Source organism: Pezoporus wallicus, unplaced genomic scaffold (assembly GCF_028554395.1).
Source record: "Pezoporus wallicus isolate ANWC-B61680 ecotype Strahan unplaced genomic scaffold, APGP_CSIRO_Pwel_v1 contig_8188, whole genome shotgun sequence".
Taxonomy (NCBI): Eukaryota; Metazoa; Chordata; class Aves; order Psittaciformes; family Psittacidae; genus Pezoporus; species Pezoporus wallicus.
In genome coordinates, this window is record NW_026640104.1 from 5,170,310 (window position 1) to 5,190,847 (window position 20,538).

The 20,538-nt window shown below is 36.9% G+C and overlaps 1 protein-coding gene and 1 long non-coding RNA gene across 2 annotated transcripts in view; one reads left to right on the forward strand and one right to left on the reverse strand.

Annotated features, from left to right (window-relative positions):
* The window catches only part of ATRNL1 (attractin like 1), a 507,795-nt gene that overhangs the window by 386,008 nt on the left and 101,249 nt on the right, over positions 1 to 20,538 (reverse strand). The window contains exons 13-16 of the mRNA XM_057417243.1: positions 19,138 to 19,269; positions 11,328 to 11,460; positions 10,055 to 10,236; positions 62 to 275 (exon numbers count right to left, since the gene is read on the reverse strand). Coding sequence (XP_057273226.1) covers positions 62 to 275; positions 10,055 to 10,236; positions 11,328 to 11,460; positions 19,138 to 19,269 — 661 coding nt within the window. The remainder of the gene's footprint in view (positions 1 to 61; positions 276 to 10,054; positions 10,237 to 11,327; positions 11,461 to 19,137; positions 19,270 to 20,538) is intronic.
* The window catches only part of LOC130603474 (uncharacterized), a 69,982-nt gene that overhangs the window by 27,753 nt on the left and 21,691 nt on the right, over positions 1 to 20,538 (forward strand). The gene's annotated exons all lie outside the window — the stretch shown is intronic.

The window sequence follows — 20,538 nt, forward strand, 5'->3', positions numbered from 1 at the left end:
AAACCCAAACAAGCTTGCTAATCATGACAGTAACTGTAACTGAGTATAAGAGATGGCTTACCGACAGGTTTTTCACACACAAGACCATCTGCCATTGCAGTGCATGGATTTGCTTTCAGCCCTGCCACCTCTGCTCTTTCTAGATACGCACAGAAGCCCGAATCATTTGGCTCTCCGGGAAGCCACTGCAGAGTTGTATTGGTAAAAGGAGACATGTCATCCCATCCCCAGTAGGAGATATTGATCTTCCGTAAACCTACCCAAGGTGAAATTTTCTGTAAATCAGAATGAAACAAAAAGAAAGAGATAATTAGTTCAATGACTTGTTGTTTTTAAAACATTTCAAAGAATAGCTCAGCAGCAACAACTTCACATTTTGAGAAAATTCACCATGTTCTTTTCTCACTTTGTCATCTAATCATTGTCCGTAGTTCCTAATTGCTCTACCTTGCTGAAATGCACCCCCCAGAACTATAAAAACCACTACCCACCATATGCTTCTGTTCTACCCAAAATCTCTGTCTATACTGTTCAAAGTCAATTCTGATTATATTATTTGACATAGGGTCAGAAAACAGCCCAATTGGTCAAAATAAAACTGTTGTTCTTTTTTTCCCAGCAGCTGCTATACTGTTTACTAATTTCTAGGCCAATGTAGATCATAAATACACATAACAGCAATTCACTGACATCAAAGTTCAGGAAAAAAATAGGATAAATAATCCATCCACTAAAATCTGTATTGCTGATACTGATCAATGTCTTTAGGCAATTCAAAGAGAGATGCAAGTAGCACATTCAAAACTCCAATGCCGTTCAATGCACACTGAAAACACTTTCATTATTACTTTCTAAGCCATTAAGGAAACTAGCCTAAAAAACATAAAAAGCATTAAGTCTTAAAAAAATAATTAGAATGTGTTAGTAAAATTACATCAAAAATTCTGTTAATTTTTATAATTTCCTCTCTATACAATTACCAAGAGAAAAAGCAGATTTTGAGGAACATAGGCCTTTGCCTGTTTCTGGATGAATCTACATTTCTTGCTCCCATCACTGTAAAAATCCCAAGATACTGAAAGTAAACACTTTTCCTCATGTAAACTCTATGCTATCAGTTTTAACTAACCCCATTTTAACAATGAACAGACTACAGCTGTGGTAAGTATGTGGTGTTAGGTGAATACTAGAGTACAAACAACCCAGCCATCTGCACTGAGAAAAGGGCGGATGTTACCAGTAAAGATGTTGATCTGATTGTAAATAAAAGTTCTTGACTGATTTAATTTACATGCCAAGGTAAGTAAAACACTATAATGTACCTAAAGGGAACCCAATGTATTTCAAGCTCTATGCAGAATTTCACAAGTGAACCGAGAGTCACTGCCATCGTGTCTCTTGAGAGATCTTTCCTCTTTGATCTCACATCTTTCTTCTCCCATTGAGGTGTAATCCACAACTGCAAGATCTTTCAGAGCTCTTTCTTACACCTGAGCAGAGCATTCCTCTTTTTCCCCTGCCTCACTAGACCAAACTGAAATATAAAGGATTATTACTTCTGCTTCAGAAATAGCAGTGGCAATAGTTAAAAAAAAAACAAAACTCTGCAGGTAGATAATCAGTATTCCTGACATTCCTAAATCATATTCCCTATGCTCTCTCCTTCTTCTGTCCTATCAGCTGGCAGCATGATCAAACAGAAATTGCTACTGCAACTAAGAGACTTACAGATGCAAGAAAAACTTAAACCAGAAAATCAGTAAGTTCCATTCCATAAGCAGTGATGCATTCTGGGAGACTTGGACAGCAAAAAGAACATCCAGCAGAAGTGCCACTGCCTACTTTCACATCTCACTTCTGTATTTACTTTATAACTTCAGTGCTACCCCAGGTGATGAACATTCCAGGTGTCTGTGAGAGCACGCACATCCCGGATAATAGACGGAACATGATTCAAGTAGTGAAAGTGGAACTTGGGCATCTGGAAAGTGGCAGATAACACATCTGTTGTCTTATTTGTTATTTAGTTGCCTAGACTGCTGTATATGCACGTGGTCTGCATACATCAGAAAACCTTAGATATTTATGCATGGCTCTAGACATCTCTCTCTAGAATGCTAAATATGCACACCAGGCACATGTAAAATATGCTAGGGGCTTATGCAGGATAAATTGCTGACAAATACAGACCTAAACCAAACCTAAAGGCCTGCTTTGGGGCTGAGGAATTCTAGCCAAGAGAACCTTCAACATATTGCTGTTTCAGCTGCACTGTCAAATAATTCTCAGCATCATTATACAGAAAGCAGAGGTCCTATTCCAGCTATGTGAAAAGTATGTCAGGCCAATAATAAAAACTGACAGTGCAGCAGTGACATTTGGAAAGAAACTCTTCTATCGGAGTAGGAGAGTGTCTCAGAACCCCTTTAATGATGACAAAGTCCCGGGTAGGATGAAAGCCAGAGCAGCCTTAGGAGATAAAAGCAGCACCTCTGAAATGAAAGACTGTTGTCAAAAGCAACACATACTGTAGTCATCATCTTCCTTACTAGCTGCAGTATGTGGACAACTTATGGGTATGTCAAATTCCAGATGTACCATCTTTGGCTCTTTGGTAGTGCAAGACATCAGACCTGAACACTGATTAGCGTGCTATCAGATACACACTATCAAAGCTATTGCCTTGTAGCATCACTTAGGCTGCTCTGGGCATGCTGTTAGGATGCTCAAAACAAATTATCCAAAACATTTTTTAATCATTTGATTAAAATATGGTAAATAGCTGAGAAGCAGGCCACCAAAATGCTCAAAGATCTTGCTTAAAGCATGTATTAGATTTTGTGTCTTTGATTCCATGATGTGGAGGACTGAAGACTACTGGCAATAGCAGATGGCATGTTGATATCACTAAAGCTTATCAGCAAAAGTTAATGCGACTGCACTGCATGAAAGCCAACAGGAAAAAACAAACAGTGAATAGAGAATTCAGGAAGGTCCAACTGTGACATCTAGAGCCACCAGTGTGCTGTGACTATCCAACTAATTTCTTCACAAAATAGCATAGATCTAGTCCTCATCTCTCAAACCAATGAAAGGTTCAATCATAATGCTGGGAGTCTCAAAGTACTTGAAGCAACTGAGTGACTTCAAAGGTGCCGAATGAGAATGTCAATCCAGTTTCTTCTTCAGGCTTAAAAATAATGAGAGTTGAACACCCTTCACTTGAACTGCATGGTTGTTTCATTTAATGCAAAATGAATGTAGGAAACCGATTCCTTTACTTTGAATATCTTGCCAAAGATACTTCTGAAGAGGATCAGACAGGAAGAAAACCAGCCTGCCTGCTCACTGTACCCAGAACTCAGTGATATAAGAGTCTAGTTTCCATGCCTCTTCAAAAATACTGTTATCAAGCCAGGTGGGTGAAAAACAGTACAAATCTACTCTTCATCTCAGGAAAAAAAAAAAACAAACAACAAAAACTTGCTGACAAGCCCCAAATATGTCTATTCTTTTCTTCTCAAGAATACCAGCTTCTTCACTGGAAGGTCAGACGATATTTGCTCAATGTGTAAGTGGGAAAAAAGTTACTCTTTACTTATGAATACTTGTTCTTTCTTTCTCAAGGCCTTGATGTATACTTTCAAGATGTCCAATATCCACAATGGAGAAACCTATCCTATCCTCACTGTATCTGGCAAGTTGTTCAGATTCAGAGTTGAAGAGGAACCTGCAATCAGAATCAGTTCCTTTTCTATTTGAGGAAGAAGGAAAAGCTCCAACACATATGTGAACGAGTACACATGCAAACATGTACACACTTGTCAGTAAACAATGACATGGCCATTTAAAATTGTTAGGAGCTAAAAGCTGCATTTCATCCATGAAAAGTCACCAAAACAAATGATATCTTTTTGACTAAATACAGATTATAATTCTTTATAGGATTTAGGAATTATTTCAATTACATTACAGATTTCTATGTGAAATGGTGAAGTTCATAAATTTTTTACTTAATTTTTCCTTTGTGTGGGAAAAGGATAGGGAGGAAGCAGTGGCTCACTGCAGCAAGTATGAATTCTGATCTAAAATTTTTCTATTCTTAGAAAATATAGATGAAATTCAACATGTATAGGTGAGAATTTGTTTAACCATCATTACAGAATATGACTGCTCATATTATGGTGATTCAAATTATTACAATTTTTGCTGGAATACTATCACCATATTCTGAAAAAATATGTATTCTTTCAAATATTCCAGTGGATTTTTTTTTTTTTTTAAATCAGGCTATAAGGTATATCTATGAAAACTCATGTTTTACATTAGGTACATCACTTTAAAACAACATCAGCACCAACTAAGCTTATTCAATAGCATTCTAGGTAAATTATCAGTTAAAATTTGGGATGTAGGGAGGAAAATGTTCAGAAATCAAAGTAAAATTTCACAGTGAAACAAAGCAATGCACTACACAGCAGGTGGCCAAAGCTACCTCAGCAAAGCTTTTAATGGGCCCTACTAATGTTGCATTAGAGAATGCAATCAAACATATCTTGAGAACTGTTCCATAGCTTTATCCCATTACACTATTCAAAATTTAGAACCATTCTCTAGAATATGTTTCTCCTGTTACCTATTTCTTTCCAGGCCAGTTTTCAGAACTCGCAGGCCATTTCAGAAGCTGTATACTTGTGCTTGAAAGGCAGCTAGTCACGGTTTATCTGATTCTATAGAACAATCTGTTAGAACACTGATAAGAAGATGCCAAAAACCCTTTAAAGAAAGAATTCAACCTTTATGTTAAGTTCGAAAAGTTTCAGGAATTATTAAATTCTTAGGCAAGTTGCTGGACAGGGCTTTATTTTCATCTGACAGAAAAGCAAAACTGCTATCATAAGATGGATACAAACAGAATGTGAGTCTGTGCTCACAGAATGAGCTACAGTCCTATTTAACTGAACATAAGGCAAGTTTTTAACCATTGCAGGAAACCATTAAATACTGATTACTAAGAATTTCAAATATGTGCTCTTCTCTTTTTCTAACCCCCTCAATTTTAATTTTCTTTTAAGAAGTAATTATGCAATTCTATTAGAAAGGGAAATTGAGTCACCTTAACTACAGAGCTCATACTTCATGCTAAATCTAGGGTTTACTCAGAAAATTTAAGTCAGGCTAAGTTGCTTTGAGATCTACAGTGAAGTGATCATTTATAGTCACGACACATTTTTCAGGCACTATTGCTGCCTCAGCACTAATTTAATGAGGGCTGAATAATTTGCAGAGGAGCAAAGTGAGCAAGCCTACCTTTACTGAATACCCAATTATTACTGAGGCTCAAAGTTGTCCTCTCTTCCTTAATTATGCAAAATACTAAGGAACCATATATCTTTTAAAAAATGTATCCACATCTTTATTTAAATTCCTTTCATTTTGGATCTTAAATTGTCCTGGAAGCGTATGATACACTTCTGATGTATTTTCTAATACGTGCATCACAATATGTTATTACCAAACTTAAACAAACTTTAAGACTCTTTTGAACTCCTTGATTTCTAGGAAAAGTTTTCCCTCAAACTGAACTACAAAGATTTAGTTGTAATTAAGTTTGTAATTTAATGTGAGGGTGCTGAGGCGCTGGCACAGACTGCCCAGAGAAGCTGTGGCTGTCCAAACCCTGGAAGTGTTCAAGGCCAGGTTGGACAGAGCTTGGAGCAACCTGGTCTAGTGGAAGATGTCCCTGCCCATGGCAGAAGGCTGCAACTGGATGAGCTTTAAGGTCCCTTCCAACCCAACCCCGTCTGTGACTCTATAATAATTCTAGAAACTTCCAAAATACAGTGGCCACTTAATGCTCGTATTTCCGTAACACCCACACTTTTGAGAAGTGCCTGCTGTCAGTTTGCCTCTTCTCTGCATCCTTATGGTTAAGAAAACCTGCCTACTAAAACTAAGACCTATATGAAGAGGAAACCAATTCTATTTAATAGCCCATTGCTCAGTATCTGTTTTTTTAACTATGCATTGATTCTAACTATGCTAGATACCTCCACATTTCGTATTTTGCCAATAGTTACCCAGGGAACGACATATAAGCAGTGGAGGCAGCTCCGTGATTTAAGTGTCTCAGTTTCTATTAGACAAAAATGATGAAATCTAGACTCAGTGAGAAGTAGGAGCTGTGCATTAGGTCATAAAAACATTTTCTCCTACTGTCTTCAAATTTTGCTGTTGTAACATTGGTTAAAAAAAAACAGAAAGTCTGGCAAATCAAGAAAATTAGAGTTTCCCCGATTTCCATCCAGAGGGATTATAGATAGTATTCCATTGGGACTTTGGTTTAAAAGCTCTTTTCTTCTTTACAGGGGGTAATTTTAGGCGGAGATTCAGGTTCTCAAGCATACAAAGCAAGTTGAGCCCCCCACTTCCTGAACATGGGAAGTTAAACTAGAGGTGAACTAATGGGCAGCCAGTGTAACACCTCTGATGGAGACAAAATGCTGAAGCAATTTATTAGGCTTCCAAAACCACAACAGAGACGTGGGACTGCTGGAAACTGTACTAATGAGACTAATTCAGAAAAAAAGTAGGTGTCAGCTTCACTAAAACCACACATTTGATAAAACCACAAAAACATACAGCCCTCTGAGAATACTTTGACCTAACAAGGACCAATATTGCCATGCAAAAGCTCACTAATTAACAACAACCTACACTCCAGTGTAATTTATAAAGGATGCTTAGGCCCTGAGAACAGCGAGTTAAAGGAAAGTTGCAGTTTATATCATCAAAAGCATTATTTAAACTGTTCTCATCTTTGTTTATGCTTACTACACCAAAACTAAGTCATCTCAGAATTTATTGCATGTTAACAAGAAAGTTATTTTTAGTTCAATTCCCACAGTTGTGAGTGAACTCCCAAGAGCACTACTGCACTTTCAAATGAATATGCAACATTTGAATACTGCAAGAACAATTAATTAACCTCGTATTGCTGTTTAATCTATAGAAAAACTCAAATCTTCCCTTTCATAATATTTTGCTTGCTAGGTCAGTAACACAGCACATAAAAAAAGACAGCGTCATTTTGCTTTACTATGGGAATCTGCAGTCCATCCATTGTGTTTCCCTTGACATTCTCTTAAAGAATTTGATTTTTTTCAATGAAAAACACAAATTAGACTCCTAATTATTGGTGATGGTTTTAGAATGCATCTGCAAACTCAAATGTGTTTTGACTTGATACTACAAAGGTCTTTGTTTTGCCCCTTAAGTACCAAATGAACCTTCTCCTTATCCTTTCGGAGGCAAACTATTAATTTCCAATTTTGCATTGGATTTAAAGAGAAACTACTGATATATGATAAAGTCTGGACAAGGTGTAGAGATAATAGCAGCCTCCTCCACCTGACACTTTCCCAAGAATCAGTGTTTTGTGTTATTCTAAACATGACAAAGAAATTGTGTCCTATATTTGTCCCAGGACAAGGACTTTGCGCATTAGAAAGAAAAATAATAAAGCACACCCCTAACCAGAATCTGTGAAGTTTCACATTATTTATACGAACAATAAGGAATCATTAAGCCCTTCCAGGCTACAGTATTTACTAACACCATTCTAAGAGTGTGTACAATACACAACATTCACCAAAGTTGCAACTTCTCAGTATATCAAATAAAGCAGAGATAAAAACAGATCCATACTCTTATTTTCAAATGTTGCTCTGACACATTCGCTAATCCTGAAAGCCCTTCACATAGGTGAAGATTTTAAAGTCTTTTATATTAACCACACAAGTCAAACTCCACCATAGATAATACAGATTAAAAGGCACTGTGTTCACCTTAAAGTTGCTCTGACTGCATTTGCGAACTCCACATCACCACCTGTTACAACAGCCATCTAAAATGAAATCTCACTCCGTTAAATCATTATGATTGCAGTTTGAGAGGAAAAGGCAGACAAAGGAAAAATCAGAAAGGTCCAGAGACTCTGGATAAGACGTTTAGGCTGTCTCACACAGAATAAATGGAACTGGAAAGATAGATAATAGATATAATTTTTTTTTTTTTTTTAAAAAAAACTTATTTTTCTTAAATGCCACTGAAAACACCAGGATAAGTCCTTTAACCCAAGACAGTCCTTTGAAGAATGTACATTTATCTACAATTGCAAAACTGTACATTACGTATCTCAAATTTACATCACCACATTGGCTTAGAACATTGTTTAAATAAAGATAAGTGCAGCAGGATGTTACCTTGTTCAAGTTCTAAGCTCTGAAATGTAAGAAAAATCTAGCTTCTAAACTCAAAAAGCAGCTATTTCTCATCTACACCTCAAGCCAGTCAGGTAGTATCAGTCATATCAATACTCCATCACTCGCTATTAGATTTGAAGGCCTCCTGTGCATTATTTTAATGGGAATCAGGGAAAAAAGGAAAAAATAATAAAAGCAGCAAAATAAATAACTAGAGAAATCACTGACATCTGTGATTTTGTTATTTTGTTTTCAATTACATTTTCAACATTATCTCGTATCAAGGAGCGGACAATGTGTTTCAAGTCTACTGTAAGTACAACATCAGGGGAGATCTTCTGACATAGAAGAATTACTTCTCTCTCCTTTATTAGCAAATAAGAGAAAATACATGTCTTTATAGGCAAAAATAAAAAACTCTCTCTGTCCAGGTCCTACATTTACAGGGGAAAAAAAAAAACAAACAAATTTAAGAATATAACTTATATTTGCATCTCCTTCTTGAAATGGAACACTAAAAAGGGTAATACAGAACACTTTGATTCACACTATATGTCCCTAAAATCCTGCATTCAGATTTAGCATAACAAAGGCAATTCTTAACTGCCATTTGGTTCATATGCATCTCAATTCTTCTCCAACATAACAACTTTGCAAATCACATACTAGCTTGATATAAGCTTTAATTACTGTTCACAATTACCTTCCATTTTCCTGTGACTGTAAAACCCTAAGCTACTTAAAAATTAGGGGGTTTTACACAAAGAAATGCTGCATGTTCTACAAACTGAAATACTTCTAAAAATGTCCTTTACTAAGATGAACCGATTTGCTTGTAATAGAACCTTATTCTGCTAAGACATTCCATCTGAGTGTACACTCTTGGTTTGACATCTTTTGAGCATATATCGAGCATTTATATTTGAGCATTATATACCCATACATTTCATATATGGGTACCAATGATGTGGGTAGGCCTTCCAACAGTCTAAACAGCAATAAGCATCTGAATATTTAACTGCTAAAAAACTGAAGCTGACCACCCACGAGCAGGTCATTAATCCTCAATTTCCCGTCTTCTGTCCCACAGTTAAATTAACATGGATCACATTCCTAAGAAATATTCTGATGGCAGCTTCCTGTACTTGCCAGAGGCATGTGAGAGTTTTCAACCCTTTTGCTCTCCCACCATTAGAGCATAAAGCTAATTAGCTCCTGGCTTATTCCAGTGCCACTGTGCAGGGAATTTCTACATGCCTTCATACTAGTACAGCTATTCTGTGACCCTTTGATCCTACATACCAGTTATACAGGGAGCTAGGGTTTTCTGGAGAAGAAAAGTATACATCTTTAGTACCTCCTTGTCCTCAGCTGCTTGCAGCCCAGCTATTCACCATCCCAAACCCAGTCCTGCGAGCAGTTTTATGGGTTACAGTGAAAATTATTATGTCTTTTTTTGATTCCTGCTATCACAGTGTATTGAAAAGCACTGGGACTTCCCAGATCAGCGTTCCAAGCCATTCCTGAGTCACATCTTGAAAGTAAACAGTAACCAGCAACAGTTAAATCTGGCATGGAGAAACACTTGGGTACTGCCATGTCATTAACTTTAAACATGAGACTTCCTTAATATCCTATACACCACTTATACAGCACTATACAGCACTCTTTAGCACCATGCTACATTTCTTCGAGGGCATAAACTTTATTCTCTTTGGACAAATCTCTAAAATATATTTCTCAAAGAAAATTTAATTCACACAAGCATCAATTACAGCTACTCAAGTTACCTGAAGTGTATACTTTTGTATTTCATCGAGAACAAATTCCACTTCTTTTGAGGTTGTTAATGAGGCAAGATTCCCGCTCAAATTGTAGCAATACAGTTTGGCATTGTCGTAGCTTTCACGACTAGAATTTATGCGGAGGCAGGCATCTCCAATATGACTCCATCCTTCCCCACACAGATGAGCTAGGGTAAAAAGCATATGATTAAAGATGATTTGAAAAAACCATAATGAAAACCCTAAGGCAGTCTGAATTTTACCTTCCTGAGGTCATAATTCAAAATACATCCCACACTCAATTTCCTTTTTCAAAATCTAAAAACAGCTCTCCTAGAATTAAGCGATCACAACTTTACCCTTGCTTTGCTTTATCGCCGTATCTTTGCATTTTTATTTGCCTAAGCACAAATACAATGCAAATAATAGGAAATTCAAATAACATCTCTGAAAGTATTTCCTGTTCAGCATGACTCAGGCTCAGATAACTAAAAAAAGTACTTCAGAGCAAGCGTTATAGTTAATCTTTACAAAGATTAAACAAATGCAGCTTTAAACTGCATTTTAAATGAAAATGCAGTTTATTCTCAACTATTTATTCTGCAGAATAAATTGATCAAAGTTATTTAATTAATAATCTCTGCAAAAAATGCATTCATTAACTTCATCTGGACATAAAGATCGAATGGAAAAGGTTCTGACATCTGACTGCATATACACAGCTATGAATATGAATTACAGAGTAAATATTATTTCAGAACATTAACAGTTACCTTCTGAGAATATATCAGTATTTTAATATTCACTGCTTTCACAGTATTACCAACATTAGACAATCAAGAAACTAGATCTTAGGCAGTATCTGCACAGACAAATTGAAGTATAATTGAAGTATAATTTAGAAGATAAACCCTCAGCTAGCAAGAGTAACAATGTCAGTGGATATGTGATAGTAAAGGACCCAGTATGGCAATTCAGTTCTGCACTCAGTGATCCCCACAGGCTAGAATTTGTCTCTGGCTTGCGCAGAGGTACATGCCATTATACCTTCACTTATGTTATTATCTCTCCTTACAAGATTAAAGCCAGTACTGATACACAAACCAGTGATGTAACTACATTTGTATTCACCTGTACAGGCACAGCCAGGCAGGGAGAGTCAGCACAAGTACAACAAATCCAGGACTACTCTTTGAACATTCTTTGGCAGCAATGGAAGAAATCTACCCAGTTTTGAAATCAACTATATAAAGCAGCATCATCACCCCATAGCCCTTACCAGGGAGTGCCTGGCACTCCTGCTGCCGTTGGTCCCACTGGCAGTTCAGGTGCAGCGAGCAACTTTTGCAGCTGGTCAGTTTATTGCAGATCTGTTCATTCCTCACATGACATTTGGTGTAGTTTTTAACTGACTATGAAAATAAAACAGACAAAACAGCATCTCAAGCAGATGTCAAGCTATCAAGAAACCAGAAGGCAAAACTGAAATACACAGCAGGTGAAAATCACTGAAAAAAACTCACAGCCACCTAAAAGCTTGGGTGAATTTAAGTTTTGTGTAGATCCCCTTATCAGTTGCAGACAGTATAAACTGCATCTCTAGATGGCAAATCACTCTACCTGTCCTACATGAATAACTTCTGAATGGGTCAAATAGTACTTTAAATATGCCATTTTCCTGTGCAAAGCACAAGAAGAACTTAAATATCTAAACTAAATCTCTACTTCTTAGACAGCTAAGAGATATGCTATCACTAAATTATTTTGTCCAATGCAGGTTAAAACAAGCAAAATAAACTGAATATAACAAAAGGCACAAGATACAGGTGTAAAATAATTACACATCATTGACTGAAGGTGGAAAAGTGTGTTCCGCTTCACTTTATTGGGATTAAATGAAACAAAAATAGGAACTATAGGTCAGTAGGCACAAAACACAAGAAGGATTTGTCAAAAATTTCAATCATGCCTTTTTACAAATTTAAGAGCAAACCTCGATGCAATGTAGCTTGTATGAAATTTACAGAATCTACAGGAAATCATTTTGTGAAACAGTGACATAAAACCAGGAATAACATCATTCCTTTGGTACCTTAGTATACAAGAAGAGCAGTAAATACTGAAGGAGTTTTCATTTGGTTTTTTTGCAGAGTTTGGTGGACTGTTTTGTTTTGTTACACTAAAAACAGGTCTTCCTTTGCAAATTAGCCATTTTTAATGCAAAACTTTTTCCCTCTGGATAGTACTTTTAATTAAGACACAATATTGATATCTTACTTAATAAACTGCCCTAAATCCTCACACAGTTCATTAGATTATCTATAAGGCTGTCTCTACTAACTTAATTTCAAGGTAATAATGAAAAAAACCTCCTAATTCGAGACAGAACCACAGGATAGTTGAGGTTGGAAGGGACCTCTGGAAGTCATCCTGTCCAACCCAAACATTTTTTTTCTCTCTCTAGCAACAAAAGATTAATTCATGCACAGCAGCAAAGACAGACTGCACTCAGACAGGAAATGCATGGTTTGCATGACAATTCTGATTGCTTTCCTTTCTAATTACCTCCTGCAGTACAATAAAGTACATCTAAAGGGAAAATCCTATGATAAGCTACACGGCTGTTGGTAGTGGAATGTGGACAGTGACAGAACATCAATCTCACACAGGGCCAACTTCAGTGCTGCTGAAGAACACTGCTGTTTTGGGGTTTGGTTGTTGACTTTATTGTATCAGATATCTATCAATGAGCTTATTATAAAAGGTACTCACTATTTTTCTGGTCTATAAGAAAGGGTACTGTGAAGCAAAAGGCAACAGAGAAGCAGTTCTAGGGGAAGGAATCTACACCGCAGTGTGAAACAGAGCCAGAGGCCATGCCATAAAGTAATAGAATGTCTACCTAGACAAATAAATACATACACAGTAAAGCACAAAAAAACTTTGGTACAGGCCCACATCTAGCTTCACCGTCATGAAGCATATTCACAAAACTGCCCGAGAGATACTTTAATGTGAATTTTAGAACACAAGTAACCACCATCTGCTCATTTACAATACCTCAACTAGTACTTCTAATGCTTCATGATGGCATAGTCAAAAATCCTTAATCATTCAGATTGGTTTTGTAAATTATATATTCTTTACTGATATTACATACAGATTACAATTTTCCAACTAAACCAAGATATTTTTCTATTACTTTCTAATCAAATGAAGCTTGTTGTGTGCTGGTTACTTAATGTTTAAAATAAAATTCAAAGTACTAGTGACTATTCTGTAATAATGTTCTCTGTTGTATTCCCTTATTCCCAGCACTTATTGCCCTTAAATCCAATTTTAACAGTGCTTGCCTGAAAATCTCATTAGTTCAATGTAGAAGTGAATCCAATAGGTAATTCATATTAACACAATATTAAGGTTATAACTTAAGCTACCAAACCCAATGAAATTCAGAAATATGACAGCCCATCTGTTACTGAAGTTCTATATTGCTGTAGGATATTTATAATGTTTACACACCAAAGCATGAGTAAATCATGTTATGTATAAAGCTCCCCACTTATGTCTGATTTACCTGGATTTTTTCAGTACGGTTCTTGATGTGGCAGTATATAGACAGGCTTATGAACTGCAGTGATTTTGTGAATAACCACTGCAGAAGGAATATATTACAGTAGTTTATCTCGGAATTTGGGGAATTGCTATTCCAAATTTTTGCTACCTTTCCTCTTTCACCTGGATTTTTTAGGTTAACAGTGTAATCTTTTCTAGTTCCTGGAAATTATTAATCTAATAGATTTGATATTATTTGTCTGAAGCTACTCCCAATCTCACTATTGGGTAGTCCTTAAATTTATCTTTCCCAAGATAAATTTAATTCTGTTCGTAATTCTTTCCACTACTTTATACATTTCCCTTAGCTATTCTTTTATAGAGTTCCTCAAATGTAGGCAGATTGCTATTATTACTCTTGGTATTGGTAATAGTGTAGCAAGTAGGCATTTTAACAAGCTTAATGTGAAGATTCAGAATAAGAGCTGAAATTTTACAAGAAAAGTGGGTTTTTTCCATTTATTTTCCAAGCACTTGTATAGTTTTGAAGAGAAAACGCTTTCTCTGAGTCAACATTTTTCAAGTAAAGTTTAGTACCACATTACTGCTGCCTTTCTAGCCTTCAAAATACTTTCCTTAAGTAAAATGGGAGTAAGTTACTTTATTTGCAATGCTTTAGTGTAGGCAGTTACCATTTCTATAAACTGAATGACTACAGGCCAACACTGTGGAGCATATTATTACAGCTACCATATCTTCAGTGATTACTTCAATTTCTACTGTAGAGAAGACAACAGAAGAGACGGAAGCCATTTCCTGTTAATTCTTGAAGCGTGCCTTTCAGGACTGCTGGTTGGATGTGAAGTTCAGTGTGGAGCCAGGAAATGGGAAAAGCTGTTTTAAGGATATAAGGAATCAAACCAATTTGGTTTTATAATCAGTGCAAGCATTTCTCATCATTTCCCAAAGAACAGGGTGGGGGAGGAGACAAAGAAGTGAGGTGAAAAAAAAAAAATGGTAAGAAAAGAGGAAGAAGGTAAAACCCTCAAAATTATTTCACATTATGAATATCAAAAAGAAGCCATAATATTGTCCAGTAAGAACCCACATGTGTACAAAAATATTTTGACTTTTTCAGCCTGTAAGTCTATCAGTACTTGAGCCAAACACAAATACAAATGGCTGGTACATGTCCAAACCCAGCTCACCCTCTTCTTTCCCAAGCACATTGCTTAAGGAAGGTTGCAAGCAGCAAGTATTCCAGCACTTTCAGGGCTTCAGTGCAATCACACCTTTTGCATTTGCCTGCAAAAATGAGACAGCTTTAGGGCTGTAATGCAGACTTGATATATTGCTGGTTTTAAATATGATTATTTTTATTAAAGCTCTTCTTTCTTACAAAGTACAAAAAGATTTTGCTTCATGGGATGACTCCTCCCCAAAGAGCAGATCAAGTCTTTGCTTACTCTTCCATGCTAGTACAGCAAGAAAAAATGACACATTGTAAAGGTGCAGCTATTTAAAATAAAATTAATCTCTCCCCAAAGCCTTTTATTTATTTATTGCTGGAGACAGGGTGGTAAAAACTAGAAGGCAAATTTATAAAATTAACAGCTTTTCTTGCGAATATTTCCATTATCAAATAGAAACAGAGTCAATTTTCTGAACAACACGATCAGCAAGGGAGTATCATTCTCACAGTATGAGAGACAAACCTTTTTATCTGCAGATGTACAATGTGAATACAGTTTCATAAACATATTAAGCAGATCCAGATCTGGTGCTTTTCCTCTATTAAGAGACAGGCAAAATGCATCAGAATCATGGAGAACCAGGAAGACACTGGATATTATGGACTACAAATGTCAAAGGTCAAAGTGTAAGATCAACGTAACAGACCTAAGGGCAGTGAACTGCTAGTAAAAGTAAATACAATCTACAATATCCTGGGTTCAGCAGTAGCAGTCATTTTTTCTCCTTCTTAGTAGCTGGTGCAATGCCGTGTCTTTGACTTTCAGCCTGGGAACAGCGCTGATAACACCGATGTTTTTAGCTGTTCCTAAGTCATGTTTACTCTGACCAATTACTTTGAGTCTCATGCTCTGCCAGGGAGGAGGGGAAGCCAGGAGGAAGCAGAGACAGGACACCTGACCCAAACTGACCAAAGGCGGATTCCATACCACAGCATGTCATGCCCAGGATGTAAACTGAGAGTTACCCGGAAGGGCTGGCTCACTGTTCGGTCTGGCTGGGTATCGGCAGGGGGTATTGTATTCTCCTCCCTTGTTATTTCCTTTATCATTATTATTGGTAGTAGCAGCAGTGATTTGTGTTATACCTTAGTTACTGGACTGTTCTTACCTCAACCCATTGGAGTTACATTCTTTTGATTCTCCTCCTCATCCCTCCAGGAGTAGGGGGGAGGAAGAGGGGGAAGTGAGCGAGCGAGACTGTGTAGGTCTGAGTTACTGACTGCACTTAAACCACAACACCCACAAAAATCGGAAACACGCTGCTAACAGGACACAGAACTTTCTTTGGAAACAGCAAAAGAAGGAAGATGTGAGACACAGAAGCCAAGTTAAAAAGGCAGTTATGAGCATGACAGAAATTTTAGGAGTGCTATGTAGTGCTTAGAACGACACCTACACAACACAATTAGGTTTCACAAGTTAATCAAAATATTCCGGTTTAAATTTTGATCTTTGATAGAGACATCCAATGAATGGGACAAAACAAACAGATACATCAATGACACTGCTTCCTTTTTTGTGACAAAGTCTTATACAATACGTTTCAAAGCTGAAACCAGCTCTAGACTAGATACAAGAGGCTCCGAGAAGGGGCTTGAAAGAGCAAGTTATATAGCTATTAATATGTTGTATTTTGTGACGTCTGTACTTGGCATAAGACAGTATGACAGCATTATAGTTGCTTTTGCCACCATGGTAAACCAGTATCCATATATTCACAGCTTTGAAAAAAGGTAGTGTAGGTCATTGTCCCATTTTCACCATCCATCAATCTCAAAGGTAAAAATAACTGTTTCCTTAATTTTATATACAAGACCTACAATTCATTATGGAATAACTTCAGTGTATTATGTAAAAACACTGTAAGCAGTCCAGGGAATTTAAATGGTATAATTTCTCAAGGCAACCTTCAAAATCCTTATTACGACAGACAAAATCTCTGACATAGGTTTAATGGTAGAAAACAGACAAATAGGATAGCTAGCATGCTGCTCACTGGCCAAATTTCAGTACCATTTTGAACCACTCCACAAATTTTAAATAAACTGTTTTCCCAGTTGGGGAAGACAGGATAAGTATTCATCCTTCCACATTTGTATCAGATATAATGATGTTAATTCATTATATCCACCATCAGAACAACCTGGCAATGCAAGCCTCTGCTTGCAACTACAACAGATATGAGCATGATATATATCATAATGATCCGTGAGTCTGCACAGTAGTAGAAACAGTGTCCTCTTAATGTACTGACCCACATCAGTGGGCATAGGCAGGTAAATATGTATTGTCAATAAATTAGCACTACTTATGAAGCCCATCTGTGCAAACAGTTATTTCAGGGAAATATCCATATTTTATATCCCTTCCAATAAGCAGACCAGTCACTGGTTTGCAAATATCCAAGACCACGAGGTCATTGCCAAAATGATTGCTACCATATCCTTAGTACGCTGACCAGTTTCCATGAAGCAAAAGAAAGAGATCCTAACACCTTATGGTCTGTCTGATCTGGATGTTCTGTGATCTAAGTCATGTATCAATGCCTTTGTACAGCTACAAAAGTGGGACTTTCTCTTTGTGATGTTTCTGATTCTACAGCTTGTTATGCTATATAACCATCACAGTACTGTCACAACATTTTCATTTTGTGGGCCTAGTCCAGAAGCAGCTGTCTATGAAAATGGATAATCAGCCTAATCCATTCCACTTCTCCACGTGGTGCCATTCTGTTGATGCTATTTTGGTGGGTTTATGTCAATACCTGCAACATTCTGCCTCCATCTTCTCCCAGCCAATACATTAATTTTGCAATAGCCATCTTCAGCTTATGATAATAATTCTTTTCAGAAATCATTTTGATGAATTTTTCACTCTCACACTCTCTACTAACTCCACTAACAGCCTTTGCTATCCACTTCAAGCCCTGAAAAAAGAACAGGAAATGATACAGAGAAGACCGGTGCATCAGTTGCTAATTAAGCTGACAATCTTGGTCATGTATGGTTGTCAAAGAAGGATACTACACTGAGAAGCTTGTTCTAAAATACCCAGTGCTCCACATTTATCAGAGATGAACATGGTCTGCTCCTTAGCAACTACTCCTTGCTTAAGAGTTGAAAACCACAGTGAGAAAATTGGCACCTAATATAGTACAATGTGTTAGGAAAAGAAGAGCCCTTGAGATAACAAAGGAAACTAACCATTAGTGCCTGGAATGTGAAATTCTTTTGACAGACTTATAACATGGCTGTTGATGAATTTGTGTCTGCATTGCTTTTATTAGTAGTGACTAACTACGAATGCCAGTGATTACAGCTGGCTGCAAACACCCTGAATGGGCAAGATTTAAATCAGAGTCAATTCAACTCACACATTAATTTATCTGTCTAGAAAACATGATTGATTTACATCAGGTTCACACCAGAGAGCAAGCTACTTTTACTAATAGTAGCGTGAAAAGAAAGGATTTTGAACTCTACTACAGCCAGGTACCTGGAGCTACCTGAAAAATATAAAGACAGAAAATTTATAAAGCTGAAGTGTTATTATAAGCTTGTCAAAAATCAAATTAACAAGCTAGAGATGCAGCAACCAGTGGACAACAACATAAAGAATAAAACATGGCAGCAAGCAATATTAAAAGTAGAAAATGAGAAAATTGTATGAATCTGTATGTTCTTATTGCTTGTCTTCACAAAGATCAGAACAATCTTACCAAATCATCACAAGCCTGTTAATCTCATGGTGACAAAGGCTTATATTCCTTAATGAGATAAGTAACTCCATGACCCTAAGCAAAACAATTCTGTAAAGAACAGTGATAAGAATACCAAGACTCTTGATGACTGACCTGGGCCTGTTTGAAAGGGGGGAGGGGGAGGAGGAGGAAGGAAACCAATAACCGTCCTTCATGGGATTCCATGTCTGTCTGCATACTGTACTCCACATATGCACAAAATCCAAGTTGATAATGATGCCAGGTTGTTCCGAATGTCATTAATTAGGAGGTAATAGTATTTGTCCTGAGAGATATATTGTGGGCTAACACAATCCTAAATAATACCTGTATTTTTTTCCTCTGGAATAGGTATCTTTGCTGCAGTCCAACTCTACCCTCTGCAACATTTTTACTGCAAATGCCGGGCAAAAACGTTTACGTTTGTGTTTAAAACAAGCTACTATTAGCCTCCTATACCCCTTTCATTTGCTGCAGCAGGCCTCTGGCTTAGCTAGAAAAGAAACAGCATTAATAACACAACCATAGGTTTGCAGACTCACCATGCTACAGTTACTATTTGCTGAAATGCACTTCTTGTCATCACACCACTGGCACCCATTTGTATTGGCAGTACAACTCGCACAATCTGCATACCGGTAACATCTGTCATCTGCAGCAGCTGCAATACCAATGACAGGCAAAAGGAAATGTCACACAGGGGAAAAATACCATATTTTAAACACTTGCTTTGAGAATTTGCTGTTGCATCCCTCTGTAGCCATTCTTAAAGGTTTAGGTTACTGCAGGAAATTAATTCTCTTCATTGATAGGATTTACTCCTTTAAAAATTCCTTTTGTAACAACTATATTTGAAGGTTCATAAGTCTCATCAACTAAAGGAATACTCACTGCAGTGTACTTGCAGCATACAAACTCTTACCACAGTGCATAAGAGTATCAGAAACTTTCTTAAATTACTCATTCTTCACTCCTCTAACACAGAGCAAAGATTTTCTTCAGATGCAGGTTTCTGATAAAAATATCAGATTGCTAGGCAAGAACTCAATGGTAAAACTAGTAGATAAAAAAAAAAAAATCTAACACATACTAGCAACACATAGTCAGTTTATAAACCTAATAATGATTGGTAAGTTATAGTTCTGACCTTTCTCTATAAAAAATACTTGAGGAAGAGTTAAATCCTGAATACAAGGCTTCAGGACTTGGACTAAATTTTAATGTTATTTAAAACAGAGACAAGTTATAACTTCTGTTTAAAAGAGGCAAAAACCTGCAAGATCACTATGACTGGGAAGAGAGGAATTCCTGCCTTTCCTGCACTGATTACAATGTTTGACTCCTGGGCAGTCTGGTTTCTTTAGTCTCAAGATCACACAAGTTTAAGAGATTCCCTTGCCAGGAAAATGAACTTCTGAAAACCCACTAAAATTTCTGTTTATCCTTTACTATTGACTATCAGCAGCTTCTCAGGTGATACCATCAACCAGATAACAACTGAGCAGTGTAAAAGAATATATGAAAAATTGGCTTTTGGCTTGAACAATTTGGCTTTATTACCACTTGAAACTGGAAGGATTTGAAGCAGTGGTGTCCACACAACTTTTTTGGTACTGGAATTCTATTCACCTCATCTCTCACAAGTTTAGTTGTAGGTTATTGCCACTGCGGCAGCTGTACTTTGGAAAAAGTTCTAACTACTTTCCTTCAGCCGGTCTGTTCTTTACCTGTTGCTTTTTATAAGATCCAGTTTCACCTGTATTATTTTTGAATTCAGCATCTCAAGAGTCTTCCTTTTATAAAGAGCTGAAACTGTAGACTCAAGATCTCTAAATGTTATTAAACTGCACAAAAGCAGCTCTTCAGAAAGCTTTACCTAGGTAACCTTTGTTATATAATGCACCTTTTCTGAGTTTGAAACTTTATATACAGTTCTGAAACAA